The sequence below is a fragment of the Gadus morhua genome, chromosome 11 (genome assembly GCF_902167405.1).
Source record: "Gadus morhua chromosome 11, gadMor3.0, whole genome shotgun sequence".
Lineage (NCBI taxonomy): Eukaryota > Metazoa > Chordata > Actinopteri > Gadiformes > Gadidae > Gadus > Gadus morhua.
In genome coordinates, this window is record NC_044058.1 from 824,176 (window position 1) to 847,303 (window position 23,128).

General features: G+C 46.0%; 1 protein-coding gene across 1 annotated transcript; it reads left to right on the forward strand.

Annotated features, from left to right (window-relative positions):
- Positions 1 to 13,068: 13,068 nt before the first annotated feature.
- Positions 13,069 to 17,921, forward strand: LOC115553787 (uncharacterized). The gene is made up of 2 exons (XM_030370316.1): positions 13,069 to 13,215; positions 13,946 to 17,921. Exon 2 carries the CDS (start codon positions 14,430 to 14,432, stop codon positions 17,919 to 17,921), a length of 3,492 nt encoding a protein of 1,163 aa, XP_030226176.1. The 5' UTR covers positions 13,069 to 13,215; positions 13,946 to 14,429.
- The last annotated feature ends 5,207 nt before the right edge of the window (positions 17,922 to 23,128 follow it).

Consider the following 23,128-nt stretch of genomic DNA (forward strand, 5'->3'; position numbering starts at 1 on the left):
ATGACATCATTGGTAAGAGCACTGTCTTTCAAGTCTGCAGAGGAGGAAAACCTACCCGGGAGGGAAGGGGAGTTCATTGTTGGAGTGAAATCTTTTGTCTGTTCCTAATATGTCTGCTAATTGGCCTTGAGTACAGTGTTTGGATGTGTTTATCAGTGTGTGTGTGTGTGTGTGTGTGTGTGTGTGTGTGTGTGTGTGTGTGTGTGTGTGTGTGTGTGGGTCTGTGTGGGTGTCCTACATTGTTTTGATGAGCAGATGCACAGCAGGCCCCAGGTTTGTGGTTGGTATTTATTCAAGTTCAAACTGACCAATTCCACAACACTGATCTCACTTTATAAGGTAAAATAGGGCATTGGGAAGATGAAACCTATCTCCTAGACTCTCTCTCCCCCTCTTCGAATGGTCCCTTTCTTGGTACTGTCAGCACCATGGACAGCTACCACTATTCAATGAAGTCGTCTTTAGTCCAAGATAGTTCATTATTTATGACTCTCTACTCGAGCATGAATAATGTTTCCACAAAAATGGGTATGTTATCAAAGCCCTCTCAGATCTTCTAACAGTATGCTAATAGATACAAATGCACATTGGGAAGGCACATGCCAGCACACTGAGGTGCACGAGAGACTGTTCGCCAGCACGTGTTTGAAACACAAGGCATTAGGATATACCTCAGAATATTCACACACTCACCATTTCTCATTTTCCACTAGGGTGTTAGGCATCCAACAATAACGTAAAGAGACACTCGCATGTACAAGACTCAGCAGAGATTAGCTTGATGAGTGTCAACCATGCGAGATAGAGAGACCGAGACAAAGAGTGTGTGAGAGAGAGAGAGAGAGAGAGAGAGAGAGAGAGAGAGAGAGAGAGAGAGAGAGAGAGAGAGAGAGAGAGAGAGAGAGAGAGAGAGAGAGAGAGAGAGAGAGAGAGAGAGAGAGACAGACAGAGACAGACAGAGACAGAGAGAATAAAAATACATTCAATTTCAATGAGGATAATCTGCTGTGTTGTTTGTGTGTGTGTGTGTTTGTGTTTTTGTGTGTGTACATTTGTGTTGTGGGCCATGTGTGTATGTTTGTGTGTGTGTCTGTTTGTGTGCATTTGTATTGGGTGTCCTTGATAGCCACTTTTGTCACTATATTGCAATTATTTACACCCATATACTGTATATATATATTTATATATACTATAAATATAGAGACGTGTGTGAATATATATATATATATATACTAAAGTTTTCGCTTCTGCGTTGCGCGTGTTTTGTTGGCGGAGCCGTTAAATGTCTTACCTGTACGTGTGTGTGTGCGGTGTGTGTGTGTGTGTGTGTGTGTGTGTGTGTGTGGTGTGTGTGGTGTTGTGTGTGTGTGTGGTGTGTGGTGTGTGTGTGCGAGCGCGTTTGTTTGCGAGCGTGTTTGTGTGCGCTTCCGTGTGTGTCGCTGCCGTTGTGTTGACGTGCGGTGTGTCTGCGTGCTTGTGTGTGCGTGTAGTGTGTGCGCATGTGTGTGCGTTTCTCTGTACCGGTATGTTCGTGCGCATGTGCTTGCTTGCGGTGTATACATGCCTTCGCGCTTGGCACATGCGCACTTGAGTAATTTTGAGTAACTGGTGCGACAGGCCTGCTATTATACGTATTATGGCTGTTAAATTTAGCGCAATTATAACGCGTAAACACAATCTTATTTTAATTTGATTGATACAAATGTACACATTAGTAGTAACTGTTGGTTTACAATTGTATAAAGTAACTGCCTGTTCAATTACAATTCCAAAATCTGTGGTGTTCCATGAATGTCGAGTTAATAATTTCATTTAATTTAAATTGGAGTGGATTTAAAATATAATTAAAAAAATGTGATCAATCGTGAGTTAACTCACCAATACTATGCGATTTATTGCGATAATCTTTTTGAGCGTTTGACAGCCATAATATATATATATATATATATATATATATATAAATATATATATATACATACACATGTTAGAATATAACCAAATAAGAGATTCCGAGGAGACTTCCTTTCCAGAAATACATTCATTATAGATTGTTCCACTTGATCTACCGGGAAAGTTTGAGAGAGCAAAGGACAGGCTGTGCACATCCCTGCCAGCCGTTCACATACATAGGAAGCACCTGCCACACATGGATGGAGCAGGGTTTAAAGGATCTGTCCCAACCCTGCGAATACGACACACAGGACAAGGGACCCAAGCCCCCGTCCGCTAAACCTTCTGTTCTTAGCTACTAGAATAGGGTCGTCCAGTCAAATTAAACCTGTCTATGGCAGTGCTGAGGCCGTAAGGCTGCAGAAAACCACCCACTGCCTATTCCCAACATGCAGCTGGTGACCTCCTCCCCAAGTCGGTCATAATCCGGTTCAATTAAGCCTTGTTCATGGCGTTATAACTTACCAGCCTATTTGCGTTAAAACGCAGGGACTATTCTTGTTTGCCTTTTTTAGTTGCGTGCGGGCTTGTTGGTTTAACAGGGCCAGCTGAATGGCCACCTGAGAACTGTATAATTACAGAACAGCCATTCCAGCCATCCACAGTCTATTGAATTGATGAATGAATGGGCCCTTTTGATCGCATCGAAGCATAGAAGTGGAAGTGGGTGTTTTAGATCCAAAATATTCGCTTTGCAAAAATAAAAAAATAGCTTGTTGAAAAAGCACCGATTTCTTTCAGATTTGTCCTTTTCTAAAGACTGGACATTGGGAACTATATATAATATATATATATATGTGCACTGTATATATATATATATATATATAATAGAGTTTTCGCACGTGCATTGCGCTCGCTAAACCTCTAGTTGTAATTAAACCCATAGCAATAATGTGAAAACCCCAGTCGATAATTGCACAAAGAAAAAAATAGCTTGTTCAAAAAGCACAGATTTCTTTCAGATTTGTCTTTTTCTAAAGACTGGACATTGGAAAACATTTCAGACTCCCATATCGCCGATATTGCTATTCAGCCTGTTTTTTTCCTAATATCAAGGACATTATGAGGCACTTGGAAAATATGTGTGAAACATCCAATGTAAAAACAAGAATAATCAAACATAGATCGGCTCTCAATGAGCTAAATAGATTCAAGGGCAAAAACGAGGGAATAGTGAACGTCAAACTGTTTTCATCCTCATGGTTATAATGTGTGTGTTCCATCATCTTTACGAAACTCAAGATACAGCTTGAGAATAAGCTAATGTCCGTCAGTCTAATGTCTAAATCGGCCCACTATTTTACAAGCAACAGCAAAGTATTTCAGCACACCACTGGCAAATAACAGAAAACAAAAGAAATACAAATAATAAAATATAACCGCAAGCGGTGATTAACGGGGTCCGAGCAAAATTAAAAGTCAAGAACACACTAATGGAAGATATATAAATATAACATATAATTGTCATATTTAAGGAAAGATGTTCCACTTATAAACCTTAGCTGCAGCCTCATTCACATAAAAAAATGTCAAAATGTCTATTGATAAGCACACAACATCCAGAAAACTCAAAGCACACATTTCTCAAGTGAATTAAGGGCTTTCTTCAAAGCATATACCTGAAAAATCTTTGAAATTCTGGGGAAGTTAAACATTTGTAGTCAAGGACACTAACGGAAGAAACATGAATATGACAGAAGTTAATTATGAAGGAAAAATGGTTAACGAAGAAGTTCCCCTTAAATGCCATACAGTGACTTGGCAGTCAGATTCTTGGAAACTAATGAGCCGGAATGTTGATTGCCTGATGAATTTCTAGTGCTGTTCAATGTTGTGTTTCTTAAATTAGTGGCAATGACAGAATGTCATGTTCAGGTTCAGCATGCTCTAATCAGGATTCGAACTGTCAACCAAAGGATCACCAGAACACGGCATTTTCCCGGTGAGCCACTGACATTCCTGAACTACAAGAAGCCTCATTCACGAGGTGAAAATGTCGATTGATAAGCACACAACATCAAGAAAACTCCAAGCACACATTTCACAAGAGAATTAAGGACTTTCTTAAAAGAGTACACATCTGAAAATTTGCACTGTTAATGGTATCCACGTAACGATAGCCGTATGGTAGTTATACAATAACAAAATGGTCATATAGGCAAAATGGGTTGAGACTGTGGACGTTTGGCTTTTCTATGAAATTGTGGGAAAAGTAAACATTTTTAGAGCAGAAGAGCAGGGTGAAAAAGATGCATCTGATTTTAGAGATGAATATGATGAAAGAATTTTGATTCCCGGTCAATCTCGTAAGGAGAAATAAGGCTAGTTCACTTTTTTTTAAATAGCACCACCTTTGGTGCAGTACCACAATTTGGGTGTATTAATAGTGGGGGGTATTGGTATCCACCTATTAATAGTCATACATTTTTTTTATACAATGACAAAATGGTGATATAAGAAAAAACGGGCTAACTGCTCCAACTTTATTGGCCAATATTTCTCAAATGGAACTATTAAGTAAAACTAATTCTGTTAGATGATTTTTGTGAGGTTTGGTCTAATGATTATCTGTGGCGATTTTGGTGAATTTTTGACTATTTTTGTAGCCTGTCAATCTTTTTATCATGTTTAGCTTTAATATGAAATTGTGGGAAAAGTATAAATTTTTAGTGCATGATTTTATAAATGCGTCTGATTCTAGAGATTAATATTATGAAAGAATTTTGAGTCCAGGTCAATCTGGTGAGGAGAAATAAGCCTAATTCATTATTTTTTTACAATAGCGCCACCTTTGGGTGCAGTACCACAAATTTGGGTTTATGGGTAGTGGGGGTTATTGGTAAGCATACCTGAAAATGTCAAGAGTTTTCGACTTACGGTAGAGGCTGCAGTATGACTTTTACAGAATTTGAGGAAAAAAAAAACGTTACAGAAACAATAGGGGCCAAGCAGCTTTGCTGCTCGGACCCCTAACAAGCACACATCCCGTGGGCTGTGATGGGAGCAGGGTTGGGGGTGTCACGACGTAGTCGCCCCCACGCGGGGCCCATCCAAGCTCTGGTCGCCTGCTAGTCACACTCTCACCATCTCAGCCCTTGCAGAGGGGATAAACATCTCTGAAAAGGAAGGGAGAGAGAGGAGAAGGAGGAGAGAGAGGAGAAGGAGGAGAGAGAGATGGAGGTGAGAGTGAGAGGAGAGAGAGAGAGAGAGAGAGAGAGAGAGAGAGAGAGAGAGAGAGAGAGAGAAACAGAGAGAGAGAGGAGAGAGAGAGTCAGGGGAGAGAGGAGAGGGAGAGAGAGAGAAGAGGGAGAGAGAGGATGAGGGAGAGAGAGCGAGAGAGAGAGAGAGAGAGAGAGAGAGAGAGAGAGAGAGAGAGAGAGAGAGAGAGAAACAGAGACACAATCAGAGACACAGAGACCCAAGCAATACAGACGTTCGCTTTCTTTACTGATACATGCTCAAACAATACAAACGTACACTCAAGATCAATAAGGCTCAATACACACTCAAATAACTGAACAAACACAAACACAAACAAATTCTGGGAAAATTGGAAAAACCTAAACAAAACCAAACCCAACAAACCAGTTATACAAGATGGAGACATTTGGATCAATCCCTTCAAAAACCTATACAGCAACATCCCTATAAAATCAGATTCTGAGCAAAATCAAATTACAGAAAACTTAAACAAATTAGAATTGGCCATCAAAGACTCCCAGAACTCTTTAGATCTATTTATCACTGAAAAACAAGTGGAAGAAAAATTAAACAACCCTAAGCCAAAAAAATCCAACGGAATTGAAGGCATCCTAAACGAGATGTTGAAACAAAGCAGTAAAAAAAATCTGATCGGCAATGTCCTGAGCAAAAATCAAATTGGATTCATACAGAATCACCGCACATCAGATCATATTTACACCCTACACACCCTGGTAAACAAATATGTAAACCAAACAAAAACATAATATTAGCTTGTTTCATTGATTTAAAAAAAGCATTAGACTCAATTTGGCACATTGGATTACTTTAAAAACTTCTTCAAAGCGGTGTAGGGGGTAAAGCATATGACATTATAAAATCAATGTACACAAACAACATGTGCGGCATCAAGATTGGACACAAGCAAACAGATTTTATTTCTCAGGAGCGGGGAGTGAGACAAGGCTGCTGTCTATCACATGCACTGTTTAACATTTACATAAATGAGCTGGCCTCCATTCTGGAACAGTCCACAGTGCCTGGTCTCACTTTCCACAACACCGAGATCAAATTCCTGCTGATTGATGATTTAATCCTGTTAAGTCCCACAAAAGAAGCACTTCAACAGAGTCTAGACCTACTAGACCGTTACTGTCAGACCTGGGCCCTGGCTGTTAACATTAAGGCCCCGTTCACATGGCGAAACCGCAAAGGTCTTGTACGGTTCGGCCTTCCGTACACACGAAGCCGGCGAATCCGCTGACCGAAACCGCAAACTTCTGAAACCACCCTCGGAGGTGGTTTCAAATCTACCCGGTTTCGTTTTGGATTCGTGTGTACGCCTGAAACCGACTGAAACCACAAACCATGACGTCATCGCCCCACCCCTCGACCTCCTAGCCAATGGCGGAGTCTCAGAAATCACATGCGAGCATGCGCATAAGGGCAGCCTTTATGCGCATGCTCGCCTCTTCTTCTTATTTCCTTTCTTCTGGATTTCTGTACCAGAAGCAGCGCCCCTTATGGGCCTGGAATGTGTACTACAGCGTTTCTACAGATCTACCCGGTTTCGCTTGGCTTCGTCTTTACGGAGATACTTCGAAACCGGATAGATCGAAACCGTAACGGTTTCGCCCGTTTCGGCTTCGTGTGAACGGGGCCTAAGAAAACAAAATCCATGATGTCTGGGAAGACCCAGATGTCTGGGAAACACATTGCACTTCACAATAGAACAAATGAAATAGAAAACTGTTTAGAATATAATTATTTAGACCTGAAAATAAGTTCCACTGGAATCTCAATCCAGCAGTCAATGAACTGAGAGAGAAAGCACGCAGGGCTTTTTATACAATCAAAAGACAAATTTACATTCAGATACCAATTCTAATTTGGCTCAAACTACTTCAAGCAATTATTGAACCCATCCTGCTCCATGGAAGTGAAGTGTGGGGCCCACAAACAAACAAACTTTTTGACCAATGGGAAAAAAAATCCAATTGACATTGCAAACAACTTTTGTAAAAGCATTCTCCAGGTATACAGGATAAACACTAACAACGCCTGCAGAGCTCAATTAGGCCAGTATCCCCTGCTATTAAAAATCCAAAAACGATCAACTAAATATTGGCTACATCTAAGACAAAATGACCCCCACTCCTTCCAGCACAAAGCCCTGCAAAGCCAAGAGATAAACAGGAGTCCCCTCACTCAGTTGGTCCTCCTGAGGCTCCGACCACAGACAGGTTCCCCCCTCTGCTCTGCCTCAGGACAAGTCGGAGAACATATCAATTAGACTCAACCAAATTATAACACATCAGAAACAATCCTACCTCACCCATTGGAACACTAAAACACACACACAGAACAAAATGCAGTGTTATCTGGCCCTAAATAGACAGTACACTGTGGCCCCCTGCCTGACCACAGTGACTGATGTTAGACACAGAGGGCCCTATTTTAATGGTCTGAAACGCAAGTGAGAAACGCCAAACGCAAGTAGTTTTGTGGGCGGTTCTATGGCGATGCCGCTAGTTCACCGGCGGATAAATTACTTGCGCCCTACGCAAATCTAAAAAGGGTTGGTCTGAGGTAGCCTAATTACCCGTAGGTGTGGTTTGGGCGTAACGTGCAATAAACCAATGTGAGTGCCATCTCCCATCCCCTTCAAGAGCCATGAGCGCATTTCAATCTGACGAGTTGATATTTTGACAGCATGTTTGCAGTCTCCGATGAGACAGAAGCATGACCACATGAATTTTTAACTTCAAATGGCTCAGTTTATGGCCAAATAATATTCACACATGGAATAGCATTTTCTTCCACAACTTCAGAAATACTGAGTCCTCAAATAAATGTTGGCGAAGAAAACTTAACACACATATGATATGCGGTAACTGTGTGTCTATTTAATAATATACGCAATACATTAACAAATGTCATTTCTTACCAGCATTGTATGCATTATCGCTATCTACTTGTGTTCCTAATATGCATGTGTTCCTCCATTAATATACATTGCCATGGACTGTATTACTCACTCGCGGTAAAACAATGTTTTCTCACGATCAAATACTCATGAACCCTAAAAGTTATGGGCTTGTACACGATGTCTGTGTCTGTGTTTGCTGTACTGTGTTTGCAGATGCATTGATCTAAAAGTACAACTTATTACTGCTGCATCATCTGTTCTTTCCCAAATAATTTACCAAGAATGTGTGGCGAGGTGAGAGAAGCAAAGTGTATGCGCGAGGTGCACAAGCAACATTATGCAATTCCCAAATAATTTACCAAGAATGTGTGGCTAGGTAGATGAGAGAAGCAAAGTGTATGCGCGAGGTGCACAAGCAACAAGGCGGAATTGTTTTCTGAAACTGCAAAATAGCACCAGGGAACGTTTGCGCCAGAACAAGCCTCCTCCTTTCGCCGAACCGCCCCTTGGGGCGCAAGATCATTCCCTAATTGACCGACGCGTGGCGTTGGTGGGAAAAGAACGCTCTGCGCCAGTTGCAAACTGTAAACGATACATGCGTCAGTGTAGAAAGTCAATTGCGCTGGAAGCAAGATAGAGTGATGTTAACAAAGTACAGACTGAGCGCTCACAGCCTGGCCATAGAAACAGGCTGACTTGAGAAATCATGGCTGCCCAAAGAGGAGCGGCTGTGCCAGCAGTGTGAAGAAGCTGCTGTAGAGACCGAGCAGCACTTCCTCCTCCACTACCCCAAATTCAAAAATGTCCTCAAAATATATTTTAGCAAATTAGGCCAAAAACACCCACATTTTATAAACTCCCATGCAGACCAACTAAAAATATTAATGGGAGAAAGAAAAGAGAGCTCCGTCCTCGCAGGACAGTTTATTTCAGCTTGCCACAACATGAGAGGATGACATTCTACACCAGGCCTCACTGTTTTATTTTGTTTTATTTTAATGATTATTCGTAAATTATAATGTGTTTTATGTAGCTTCTCTTTATATACATTTAATTTAATTATAATATTACCATTATTTCTATATGTACATATGTACATCTGTATGTTATGTTATATTGTTATAGGTTGTTATATGCACATATTGTTCTGACGTTGTTATATGTACATATTGTTCTGACTATTGGTTTACCACAATAGTCATGCCAATAAAGCTTTTTTGAATTTGAATTGAGAGAGAGAGAGAGAGAGAGAGAGAGAGAGAGAGAGACGAGAGACGAGAGACGAGAGAGAGACGAGAGAGCGAGAGAGAGAAAGAGAGAGAGAGAGAGAGAGGGAGAGAGGAGAGAGAGGGAGAGAGAAAGACGAGAGAGTTATATAGAGAAGAGGGAGAGAGTGAAAGAGACGAGAGGTTTATATAGAGAAGAGGGAGAGAGTGAAAGAGAGGAGGGAGACGAGGGAAGAGAGAGGATAGAGAGAAAAGGGGTAGAGTCGTGAATCATTGTTTGAATAATCTATAGCATCTACAGGCAGATGGTACACACATACATACACAAACACACACACACACACGGCCAAATGCACACACATGTACTGAACAGACACACACAGTAAAGACCGTTTGACTACTGTAAACATTCGTAAACACACTTTAACATGCTGTTGAAGTGTCTATGAACTTTGTTCAATGTACAAGCAATGCACATGAATTTAAACATAGAGTTCTATATTCAAGCAAACTCCCTCTCCTAAATGAATCTGAATCTGAATCTGCTCTTTCCTGGTTCACATCCTACCTGACGAACCGCACCTATCAAGTGACATGGAATGGCTCCTTGTCCAAACCTTGCACGCTTGAAACTGGTGTCCCTCAAGGCTCTGTACTGGGGCCTCTTCTGTTCTCCCTCTATACCAGGTCTCTGGGCTCGGTAATTGCATCACACAGCTTTTCCTATCAATGCTATGCTGACGACACTCAGCTATTTCTCTCTTTCCCCTCATCTGATAAAACCCTGGTTGCAACACGTATCGGCATATCGGAATGTTTTTGCGGACGTCAGCACCTGGACAACTGCCCATCACCTGAGGCTTAACCTCAACAAAACCGAGCTCCTCCTAATCCCAGGGAAAGACTGCCCACAAATGGACTTAGTTTAGTTTAGTTTAGATAGTTTATTTCGAACATGTGCGGGTAACACAACAAAGTGAACTGAAAAAAAACAAAAAACAAATCCAATGAGAATAGTGAAAACAACAATAACAATAGTCAGTATAAAAAGTAATAATGTGAACCCAACATGTCCGAAAAGGAGTAGGATGAAGCATATGCTTATTTAAACCTACCCCTTCTCCACTACTCAAGTAATAATCTAACTCCTCAAATATACATATCTAATAATACATATTTACAAACAAAGAAAATAGAAAAAAAATAGAAAATAAATAGATAAAATAAACAACTACATAAGTCATTTATAATTCATGAAAACACCCATTGTTAAAGCCCTTCTTCCTCCCTGTATCTTGTGAAAACCATATGTTTGAACCGCTTTTTAAACTGGATCATGCTTGGACATTGCTTGAGTCCCACACCCAGTCTGTTCCACAACCTCACTCCACTAACTGAAAGACAAAAACTTTTTAATGTTGTTCGTGCCCGCTGATGTTTTAAATTGAACTCCCCCCTCAGATTATAACCCCCAACTCTGTAAAAAAACAATTTTTGAATGTTGCTAGGAAGTAGATTGTTTTTTGCTTTGTACATGATTTGTGCTGTTTGGAAATGAACCAGATCAGTGAATTTTAATGTTTTTGATTTTAAGAATAGTGAATTTGTGTGGTCTCTATACCCAGTATTATGAATTATTCTTATGGCTCTTTTCTGTAGTATGGATAGAGATTGTATTGTACATTTATAAGTATTGCCCCAAACCTCTGCACAGTATTGTAGATATGGTGAAATCAGTGAACAGTAGAGAATGTGGAGTGATTTGTGGTCCAGAATTTGTTTAGCTTTGCTCAGAACTGAAATGCTTCTTGACAGTTTGCTTTGTACATGTTTTATATGAGACTTCCAGTTTATTTTATCATCAATTGTTACCCCAAGAAACTTGATTTCATAAACCCTTTCAACGTCCACCCCATCTATTTGTAACTGTACTTGTGTATTCTTATTGTAATTGCCAAATAACATGAATTTTGTTTTACTTAAGTTTAACGATAATTTGTTTCTGTCAAACCACATTTTCAGTTTGCACATTTCAGTGTTGATCCTCCCCAGTAGTTCATGTAAATCCCCCCCAGAACAAAAAATACTAGTGTCATCCGCAAATAATACTGACTAACTGGTCACCGTCGAGAACATCACTGTATCTCCCTCTCCAACTGCGAGAAACCTCGGTGTGGTAGTGGACAATCAATTATCCTGCACTGCAAACATCACTGCGGTCGCCCGATCCTGCAGATTTGCACTTTACAACATCCGCAGAATCCGGCCCTTCCTCACAAGGGAAGCAGCTCAGCTTCTAGTCCAATCACTGGTCATCTCCCGCCTCGACTACTGCAACTCACTCCAGGCTGGACTTACTGCCTCTGCGATTAAACCTTTGCAGCGCATCCAGAATGCGGCAGCGCGCCTCGTGTTCAACCTACCGAAGTTCTCCCATGTGACCCCCCTCTTCCGGGACCTCCACTGGCTCCCTGTAGTAGCTTGCATCAAATTTAAGACGATGGTACTGGCATACAAGGCAGTCGATGGAACTGCCCCTGCCTACCTCCAAGCATTGCTAAAGCCACACACCCCAGCTCGATCCCTCCGCTCAAATACCTCAGCTGGACATCTGGAACAGCCATCGCTAAGAGCTAGCAAAGGCCGTTCAGCAAAGTCACAACTTTTCTCGGTTTTGGGACCTCAGTGGTGGATCGAGCTCCCTGCCACTCTCAGGACCGCAGAGTCGCTCACTATCTTCCGAAAAAGACTCAAGACTCACCTGTTCAGAGTCCACCTCGACTCTGCATAGCCACCCTCCCCCTTCTGGCCACCATTGTACACTGTATTGTATTGCATTGTATTATAGTAGTTAACTGTGTAGCAACTGCAGTAGCTGCTATCATGGCTGTAACACGGGGAATTGATTAGCCTAGCGATTGTGGTACTTGCACTTGGTTCTATGAACATCCTTTCTGTACCGACAGCGATATATTGATGCACTTCTTATGACAAATGTACTTATTGTAAGTCGCTTTGGATCAAAGCGTCTGCTAAGTGCCCTAAATGTAAAATTTTTAATGTAAATACGAGTCAATTTCAGTGCTTTGGTGCACAGCGATGTGCATTCACACATGTCAGTGAGTTCAAATGACAATATCATCAGATGAAAGCATGTTTTATTTGTCCAACCAAGCTTTGACTGTCACTCATCACATAATGATGACGATGGTTTACTCTACACCCTTTAGCTGTGTTCTGCCACTCATCACATGATGGTGACGATGGTTCACTCTAAACCTGTGTAGCTCTGACTGTCACTCATCACATGATGATGACGATGGCTCACTCTAAACCTGTGTAGATCTGACTGTCACTCATCACATGATGATGATGATGGCTCACTCTAAACCTGTGTAGCTCTGACTGTCACTCATCACATGATGATGACGATGAGACCCCTCCCCTTTTTCTGGCCGACCAGAGCCAGAATTTGAAACAGCCATTCCCACAGAGACATGGCTGTTCATGCATGTCAAAGCTAAGGAATCTGGTGAAAGTTAATCTCACTCTATTCCTCTCTGTTCCTCTCGACTCTCGATACCTTCCTCACCATTGCATCATGCTTTCCCCTTGTTTATTATTTTTTCTCATTTTCCTTTCCCACACTCCTTGCTTTTATCTTTTCATTCGCTCTAACCTTCATCCGTCTTCATCCATTTCTCTCCGCCTCTATCTCTCTCCCTGTCGCTCCCTAAATCTCTCTCTCTGTGTCTCTCGCCCTCTCCCTCCTGTTCAGAGACTAAAGGAGCTCAAGCACAGGGAGTTTGCTCGTAACGTGGCCTCTAAATCATGGAAGGACCAGCGCAAACAAGAGAGGGCCCTGAGACGCCTGCACAAGCTCGCACAGCTGCAGCAGGACAGCCAGGGGTGAGTGTGTGTGCGTGTGTGTGTGTGTGTGTGTGTGTGTGTGTGTGTGTGTGTGTGTGTGTGTGTGTGTGTGTGTGTGTGTGTGTGTGTGTGTGTGTGTGTGTGTGTGTGTGTGTGGGAGGGGTATATTTTCAGTGTGTTTTTGTAATGAAACCAAAGGCAAAAGTCCAGAGAGGTTAAAGTGTGTCACATCCAGTTACTGTTGGCGAGCTTGATGGATGTGTGCGTACACATGAGAGCACTTGGCTGGCCTATGTAGGCCACAGGTGAGGTAAATATACCATGGAGATGCTGGCACTTTGTGTTCTTCACTTCTTTAAAAAAATAAAAAAATAAAAGGAATGTTTTACAGGGAAAATAAAAGTGAAACCATAGCATTAACTACAAAATTCCCTATTATTCCAAACACCTAAAGCAATCAAAACAATTGACATAAAAACTAAACACTTCGTGAAGTTCCTTGCAATTATGAGCAATGAAGCATGTTTGCTTATAATGACGGGATTATACGAGTTGAGAGTAGCATCGTTATGAACAACAATTTCACGCTTTGATTTTGATACCCATTGGCATTCCCTATTACCTGTTTGCTGTACAGCTTTAGACTAAACTTGTCATTATCAACACTAATGAACGATTACAAGCTGTTAACATTTCATGTCCCCTGACAGAGATAAGCTAAATGGGAAGGCTGTTGAAGTGAATTTATCTAAACGTTTTTCTGCTGCAGAGTCCCAGAGCAGAGCTGTGAACCCAGAGGTCCAGCCAGGGACAGAGAGGGCGAACAGAGGCACTGGCCTGAGTCCTCAAGGCCCCCCCAGAGGCCCAACCCTCACCGCCCTAGCACCTACCCGGGCGCTACAGAGAGGGCAGGCAGGTTGCTGATCTCTGTGTGCCGATCTCCATCTTCTCCACCCAAAGCTGCTTGTTCTGCTGATCCTCAGCACCACCTCCCCACCGCCCATTCCCAGCATGCAGCAGTGGACCTGAGCGACCCACATTGGACTCCCAGCATCCCAGCTCTTGGGTGGGATAACACGCTCCCCTATCCGGGGCTGACCCCACAAGCGCCCCGGACCGGGCCCAGGCTGGGGGTCTCCTTCTGCTTCTCCCGCAGAGGACCCCGGCTGGAGCCCTCCGCCTCCGTCTTCTCCGACCTCGAGGAGGACGAGAGAGAACGAAGAGAACAAAAGAGGGACAGAAGAAAGGGAATAATGGAGGATATAGACGAGGAGATCAGGGCAAGAGGGGAGAGGGAATGGCAGACACACGGGGCAGCTCTGGGGTCTCAGCCCAGCTCTGAGGATCTGGGGCCCAAAGACACCAAGCCAATGAGTGGCGTTGAGCCGCTTAGAGACCGGGCCAGAGGGAGGGGAGACACTGAAGAGGAGACTTTCATTCCCACTGTACCACTTCAACATCAGGCATGCGGGAGGAATCGTACTCACTCCTCACCTGCACAGATCCAGGCAGGATTCATAAGGACCATCCATCCCGATGGGCCGGTGTTCAGCCCAACCCCCCCTGACCCTCCAACTAGAGAAACACAGGGCCAGCTGGAGAGCCAGTATGTCTGTGTGCGGAGCAAAGACGGCATCACCAGTTTGCGATGGCCTATTAGTTTACTGAAATACACCACGCATGAACCTTGCCTTGCTTACAGCTGCAACCTGCTATGTCCCAACCTCTGCCGACCCAGCCCGCAACCGGCCCCAACCCCGGGGAGTCCGGAGCATCCCAACACAAATCAGAGATCAGGCCTCTTGTTGGAGTCTACAGGTCCCTCCAGCAGCCCAGCCATCCTCACAGAAGAGACACACTTCTATCTAGCCCAGACGAGAAGCCAGAAGCCAAGAGCAAAAGGCCGGTGTGTGGCGGCAGAGCCCGGCGTGGACCCAGCCCACCTGCTCCTGCAGACCGCGCCGCATTCATCATCAGATAGGGACCTCGCCGGGGAGGGGGAGCCAAGCGCCCGCTGGGAGAAGACTGAGGGAGAAGCCTACCATCTATTCGACTCCCCTCCCAGTGACAGCTCTGACACAAACTCCCACAATCCTCCTGGAGGCAGATTAGGGGGTGTGAGTGGGATCAGGGGTAGAGCTGCCTCAGTCCTGAGCTGTAAATTACAGTCTGTCAGCCAACCCGGTGCGTCGAGCAAAAGCTCGTCCAGGTGTGCATGTGGCAGCAAGGTGGCGTGCGCGTGTGCCAGAATGCAACAGAACGCCTCCGAGGGTGTCTCAGGAACGTCACGAAAAAGGGGAAACGACAGTGTGATGAAAGGCACGCCCGGAAAGAGAGGTGAGAGGGAGAAATGTTCAAACAAGCGACGAGCAGCGAGGTGCAGGATGAGGAGCGTCGTCACCACGGTCCCCACCGCGGCGGGCGGGGAGCGGGAGGGAGGCGAGGCAGGGGGGCGGCAGAGGAAGAGCAGGAGGAGGAGGAGGAGGGAGAGGCAGACAGAGGGAAGGAAGAGGAGAAGGAGAGTGTACAAAGCAGGGAGCAGCTGTCTCCTGGGAAGATGTGAGGCTGAACCAGTATCTGTCACTGTCAGGAGCAGGGGGCCCCACAGGAGCCACTACACAGAGTCCCAGTCACAACCCGACAGGGTGCAGGCGGGCCACTGCAGAGCGCACTCCCTGCCCAACAGATACCCAGCAGGCAGGGAGGCCCAGCGAGGGAGGGAGGGGGAGGGAGATGTGCTGGAGTCTTTCCCCTGGCGTTCTCACTTGTCCCCTCAGCCATTCTCACCGGGATGCACTGCTAAATTGTTTGGGGATAGGGGTCACCATGGCAACCATGGGAGTTTCATCGACTGCCATTTCCATGACAATAGCTGTGATAGCGGGCCAGCAGGGAAGAGAACCCTTCTCTGCGGGGAGAATAAATACTTTTATAGTCGCTGGAAGAGTGTGAAGTGCTGCCGGTCGTCAGCTGAGACAGGGGGCTGGAGGAACAGAGGAGCACATGGAAGGATCAGAGCGAGACACAGGCTGGGACAGTGGGGGGCGGGCCAGAGAGTTTCAGGGGGGGTGGGGGTGGGGGGGGCTACTAGCGGAGCGGCAGATTGGGATATCGCAGGCCACTTTAGCCCAAATGCAGGAGGGTGGAGCAGCAGACTGAGCAGGTGCTTCCGTCCAGAAATGGCGGACTGGGACCGGGGCAGCCTTGACAGCTGGACCTGGGGCAGCAGCGACAGCTGGGAGGACAGGGGGACCTACAGGTCGACGCCGGTGTCCAGGGACCACAGGGACAGTCCGGCCTTTGTGTGGAGGCTGTCCGACAGCCCTCAACACCTCTCCAGTAGCCCAGAGTGGTGGGACGGCACGCAGGCCACCAGATGCCGCAGCTCTCGAAGTCCCAGCAGCACCAGCGTGTCGGAGCTGAGCGGTGACTGCAGCAGGAGCACTACCCGGTCCAGAGTCAGCCTGCCTCAGTGGGCGGTTGGATCCTCCTTCGATGGTCTCTACGCTGGGGTTGAGAAACACTCCCCTCTGAGTGAGAAGCCGAGCGGCTCCTCCTCCTCAAATGCCGGCTACCATCCCAACGCACGGGTCGACACAGCCTCGCTGGCCTCCCTGATACTGCCAAGTGCAAAAACACAGCCCCGGTGTGCAAGCGGTAGCGCTGATCATCTGTCCCGGCCAATGCAACCTAACTCTGAGCCTGACCATCACCCCCAACCCTTTGCCCCTGGCCCAACCAACACCTCAGAGAAAAGCCCTCCAGAGAGCGCCCCTCCACTGAGGCCAGCCAGGACATGGCTCCTCCCTCTGATAGGGAAGCTCCCTGCTATTCAGAGGATAGCCAGGAAGAGAAAGGGTTTAGAAGGGACGAGTCTGCAGGCCGAGGCAGAGGAGAAAAACATAGTGAACGAGAAAGAATTTACAACACTTGCTAATCATAATCATTGCACTAAGAACGGTAATGTTTCAAGCTGTTGCAGTGCGGCTCCTCTCAGAATGGACAAACAGACAGCTCAGCCCATCAGCTTCAGCGCTGAGGAAATGGACAAGTACCGTTTCCTTCAAGAGCAGGCTAGAGAGCACATGCAGAAGGTTCTGGCCCAGAACCTGGAAAGGGGAACCATGCAGCACAGAGACGCAGACCAGGGGATCTACATGCATGTGTCACAGCTGAAGACCTATGAACTGGAAGGACATCACACGCTCCTGTCACACTTGCAGCCCCACGGACACCACAGCCACACACAGACAGAAGCACAGCACGCCCTTTCTATAACCCCTCCTCCCATGCCCACATTCATGCCTCCACAGGAGCCCTACGCCCAGCCCATGCAGGTCGGACCCCCGAACCAGCCCTCTCTGCCTCTGTCTGCACTCCGACACATCATCCTACAGCACAGAGCCTCCTCATCACCTTCATCATCCTCCATCTCCCATGGCCTCGCTCCGCACCCAGCCCCGCTCTGCCACCAAAGCCAGCACCACCTGCTCCATCTACACTCCTCCCTGCCGCACCACTCCCAGCTCTCCCCGCTCTGTCCTCTCTCCGTCTCCAGCCTGTTTCCCTCCGTGCTGCTCAACCACCAGCCTCCTCCACCACCCCCTCTACTCCTTCCCCGCATCCCGGCCTTTCACTTCGCCCCCCTGGCCTCCGCCCTGCCCCCAATGGCCCTCCACCCACTGAGCACACAGCTCTTCCTGGACAAAGCCTGGCCGCTGAGGCTCCGGCAGAAGGCCTTATGAATTCTCTGCACACTGGCAGCCATGTCAGTGCCTCGTCTCCCCCGGCGACGGCTGCTTAGAGGGAGCAGGAGTCTCTGGCACAATGTAACGGCTGCCATCTGAACCGAGACAGGACAGATGGGGATGTGTCAGGGATTGGGCTTTCTATCAGGCACACAGCCACAGATATACATCCAACTAGTGACTCGTTTTCAGATTACCATTTCTTCTTCATTTAGCCTTCCTGCCCGTGCTGGAGCAGACAAGACAGCGGGAAATCACTCTTTGATCCGTAAGGCTTTTCCATGGCTCTCCAGTCAGAGCAGGAATGGAAGGGACTGCACACCTGCTAGTTCGGTTAGTCTCACTTTCCTCTGAACGCCAGATAAAGCAAATGCCTTTTGAAGTATCTTTCACGCTGAGGACAGAAAAGCAAGTAAAGAGATAACAATATGCTGGTCTCCTCTCATCTCCATATTATGGAGGGTATGTAGGTTAGAGCCAGGCCTTCAGTGCACATACACAAAGATCAGGGGACTGGGGGCATCACATAGACACATTACCATGATGTGTGTGTGTGTGTGTGTGTGTGTGTGTGTGTGTGTGTGTGTGTGTGTGTGTGTGTGTGTGTGTGTGTGTGTGTGTGTGTGTGTGTGTGTGTGTGTGTGTGTGTCTGTGTGGTTGTATTTAAGTCCCATTCTCCTTCCATGCACACACACACACACACACACACACACACACACAAACAAACGAACAAACAAACATATACAAACACACATACATACACAGCCAAACGCGACACAAACAAGCACACACCCACACGTTCGCCCATTAAAGGGCTATGGAAGGTCAAATATATCACTATTTTCATTTAGCTACCAACCAACCCAGAACTGGGCTGTTGTCTTCTTTGTAAATATTCACACTGTAAGGGAATATAATAGTTGTCAAAAATAACCATTAAAAAAGCATTTTAAGGTGTTGGCGTAGTTGTGCAATGTTTATTGGATCGAGTGTTTCTGAATTTAATCTTAACAAGCACCGATAAAGAACATGTTGATTGCTGGATGTTAGGGCATTTATCTTCATGTTCTTCAGATTCTAAACGTTTTGTAAACAATACTTTAACTATAACATAATTATTCTAAATCTAGTGCAACAAACATTCCTGACTGAGAAGATAAATGACAACATAATCAATATAGCCCTGAACTTCACAATGAATTAAACGTCATTCCACAAAATATGACATAGTAGCTTGTATAATAAATAATAATCCACTGCATGTGAATAGTGAAAAGAAAGATATATTTTTAGGGCTAGCAGAAGACCTGTTGTTCATTCCAATGAAGGAGTGTTTGTCATGGTTAGTGATGTTGCCATTTAATCAACCATCTAAGCAACATACTAAGAAAATACAAATGATTTTTCAGGATCTTTCAGGAACCATTATATATAAAAAAAAATACACTACACTAAACTTGTATGATTGATGACATCTCCTGGCTGAGAACCTTTCATTTGAGAGGTGTTACAAAGTCATTAAAGGTCCCATGGCATGCTACTCTATGGATGCTTTTATATACTTGAAGACGTTCAAGAAATTCAGCCTTGGTGCAGAATTACTGCACCAAGTGTGCCTCCAGACGATATTACGAATCTCAAACGACTGCGTCGGTTTCTCCGACGTCTCTGGTTCTTCAACTTCACCATCAATCTGAAGTAGACTTAACTGCACATTGAGGAGAAAGGGATTGTTACCCGCAATTGTTGACTGCGATTGTCCCCCGCCGGAGCCCCGCTGCCCGCTGGCGAGGCACCACCGCCTCGGCAGCGCCCAGCGGCCAGCACCCCGCGGCGGTGGTGCCTCGCGGAGGTGGTGCCTCGCGGCGGTGGTGCCTCGGCAGCGGGCAGCGAGTAACGGGCAACGGGCAGCGGGCACCGCAGGTTGTTGTTGGCGCACCATGCAGTTGGTGCTGGACCTCCTCCCTATAGGCCGTCTCATCGTTGTTGCTGATGAGACCAATCACCGTAGTGTCGTCTGCAAACTTGACAATCGTATTGGAACCATGTATAGTTGTACAGTCGTAGGTGAAGAGGGAGTAGAGGTGGGGGCTCAGCACACAGCCCTTTGGAACGCCAGTGTTCAGGGTGAGGGTTGAGGAAGTGTGTTTATCCAACCTGACAGACTGTGGTCTGTTGGTTAGGAAGTCCTGTATCCAGTTGCAGAGGGAGGTGTTGATGCCCAGCTCAGTAAGCTTGGTGATCAGTTTGGAGGGGATGATGGTGTTGAACGCTGAGCTGAAGTCAATAAACAGCATTCTGACATAGGTGTTGTTGTTGTCAAGGTGGGAGAGGGCGGAGTGGAGTGCCGTGGAGATGGCATCCTCTGTGCTCCTGTTCTGGTGGTAGGCGAATTTGAAAGGGTCCAGTGTGGGTGGCAGGCAGGTTTTGAGGTGAGCCAGGACCAGCCTCTCGAAGCACCTTGAGATGATGGGGGTAATTGCAACTGGGCGGAAGTCATTCAGGCTCGCTGCAGTGGAGTGTTTTGGCACCGGCACGATGGAGGTGGTTTTGAGGCACACAGGGACAACTGCTTGGGCTAGTGACAGCCTGCCTCAGTGGGAGGTTGGAAAATGTCAGTCCAGACCTCAGTCAGCTGCACAGCACAGGCCCTGAGAACCCGCCCGGGGATACCATCAGGTCCAGCAGCCTTCGATGCATTAGTCCTGCTCAGTGCTGCACACACGTTGAAGGGGGAGAGAGTGAGGGGCTGGTGGTCTGCAGGGAGCACAGCCTTGATGACCACCTCCCTGTTTTTTGCGCTATCAAAGCGTCCATAAAAGTGGTTAAGCTCATCAGGAAGGGAGGCGTCACTGGATGGGGGGGAGATGTTGGCCGGTTTGTAATCCATAATGGCCTGGATGCCCTGCCACATGCGTCGGGGGTCAGAGTTGCTTTTAAAGTGCTCCTCGATCCTCAGCTTGTAGCAGTGCCTGACCGCTTTGATGCCCCTCTTCAGGTTACCCCTGGATGAGCTATAGGCCCGAGCATCACCTGAACTGAAGGCGATGTCGCGTGCCTTCAATAGGAGTCTGACCTCTCTGTTCATCCATGGCTTCTGGTTTGGGAATGTGGTAATCCGTTTGAGGGTGATGACACTGTTGATTTCAGAGTTCATACGTTTCAGAACAGAGGCGGCGTATATGTCAATGTCCGTGTGGGAGTCGATGGTGGCCTGAGTGGCAAAATCCCTCCAGACAGTGCTACCAAAGCGCTGCTGAAGTGCAGAGTCTGCTCCCTCTGGCCAAACCTTGACTGTCCTCACTGTGGGTTTCACCCGTCTGATGAGTACTTAGGCAGTAGGAGCAAAGAGTGGTGGTCAGATTGAACAAGGCTTTGATGGCTTTGTAAGCATCAGCTATGTTTGTGTAAACATGGTCTAATGTCTTGTCTCCACTAGTGGGGCATGAGACATGTTGGTGGAATTTTGGGAGTACAGACTTTAGGTTGGAGTGGTTGAAGTCACCCGCAACAATAAAGGCTGCCTCGGGGGTCAGAGTCTGTTGTTTACTAATTGCATTGTGCAGTTCTTTCATTGCAAATGCAGCATTAGCGTCCGGGGGAATGAAGGCTGCAGTCACAATGGTGGATGTAAACTCTCTAGGCAGATAGAAAGGTCTACATTTATATTAGATATTCTATGTTAACCGAGTAGTGACTCTCGATGGTGGTAGTGTCTGTGCACCAAGCTTTATTAACATAAATACACAGACTCCTTCGTTCTGTCTGCACGGAGAGTGTAGCGTTCTGCTAGCTCGATGGCGCTATCCGGAACGTTGCTGTTGAGCCAGGTTCCTGTGAAAATCATGATGTTGCTGTCCATAATCCATTTGTTGGTGGTGATCCTCAGTCGCAGTTCGTCCATTTTGTTAGCCAGGGATCGGACATTGGCGAGAAAGATGCTGGGAAGCGATGGTCTGTGAGGCGCTAGCTTTAGCCTAGCATTCAGACCTCCGCGCGACCCTCTCTGTTTACATCTGTGACGCCGCTGCCGCCCGTTGGTGCTCCAGCTCCACTTGTCAGTTGGCTCCGCTGTCCTGGCTATCTCCGAGATGAGACCGAATTCGTCCGTAAAGTTGACGGAATTGCATGAACCGATGTCCAAAAGTTCCTGTCGGCTATAAGATGTATACGCTAAACTGTTTTTAGCAAAAAGGCTTACAACAAACAAGTAAATTAACACTACTTTGCAAAATCCGGTGAGACACAGGGCTTCGCAAGCTATGCGTGCCACCATGGTAACCTGATAATGGGCCTACCTAATAAACCGTTGGAACACCCGAGACCGGAAACCATAGCAAAGCCGGTAAACAAACCCCGAGAAGCCCAATCCCTATGAGAGCTCCCCACGCTACGGCCATCCGGAGGCGCACAGAGCTGTTGGCCGTGATATTATGTATACAATAACATTATATTATATACTATTATATATAGAGCTCCGGGAGACGCAAACGGCAACAATCACTTTCTCCTCAATGCTGCAGTTCACCCCGGACTGCACTGCACTGAGTTTGACGGTTGAACGCTGATTGGCTGTTATGTTACACATGTCTCTGGAACTCCCTCCCCCCACACATAAAACAGTCAGACACCATTTCAACCTTCAAGTCACAACTCAAAACTCACTTGTTCAAACTCGCACACAACGTCTAACTGATCACTGTTTTGATTGTTTTGTTTTGTTTGTTTTTTATTTCTTATTGCTTATGTTTATTTATTTATTTATTTATTTTTTCCACAATGTCTTGCTTTTTAAAAAATGTATGATGACTATATGCTCTGTAAGGTGACCTTGGGTGTCTTGAAAGGCGCCTCTAAATTAAATGTATTATTATTATTATTATTATTATGTCACTCAGTTGTCACGCTGTTAAACGCTGTCATCAAGCAAAATTTGCATCAAAGTTGAAATATTTCAACTCGAGCGAATTTGCCGCGGCACAAATTCTCGTGAACGCGCTCGCCTGTGCACGGCGGAAGTGTGGCGTGACAAATCAAAACTTGTCGCCGGTTTTCCCTTGCGCAAAATTCGCCAGATATGCGACTCTACGTTCACTTTGTATGGGATCTTGTCGCCCCGTCGCGTTTGGTGTGAACGCACAATGCGCTGCTTCCTCGGCGTCGCCATGTTTGCTGCGTTCTGAACCAAAACAAAGCAGCGTGTG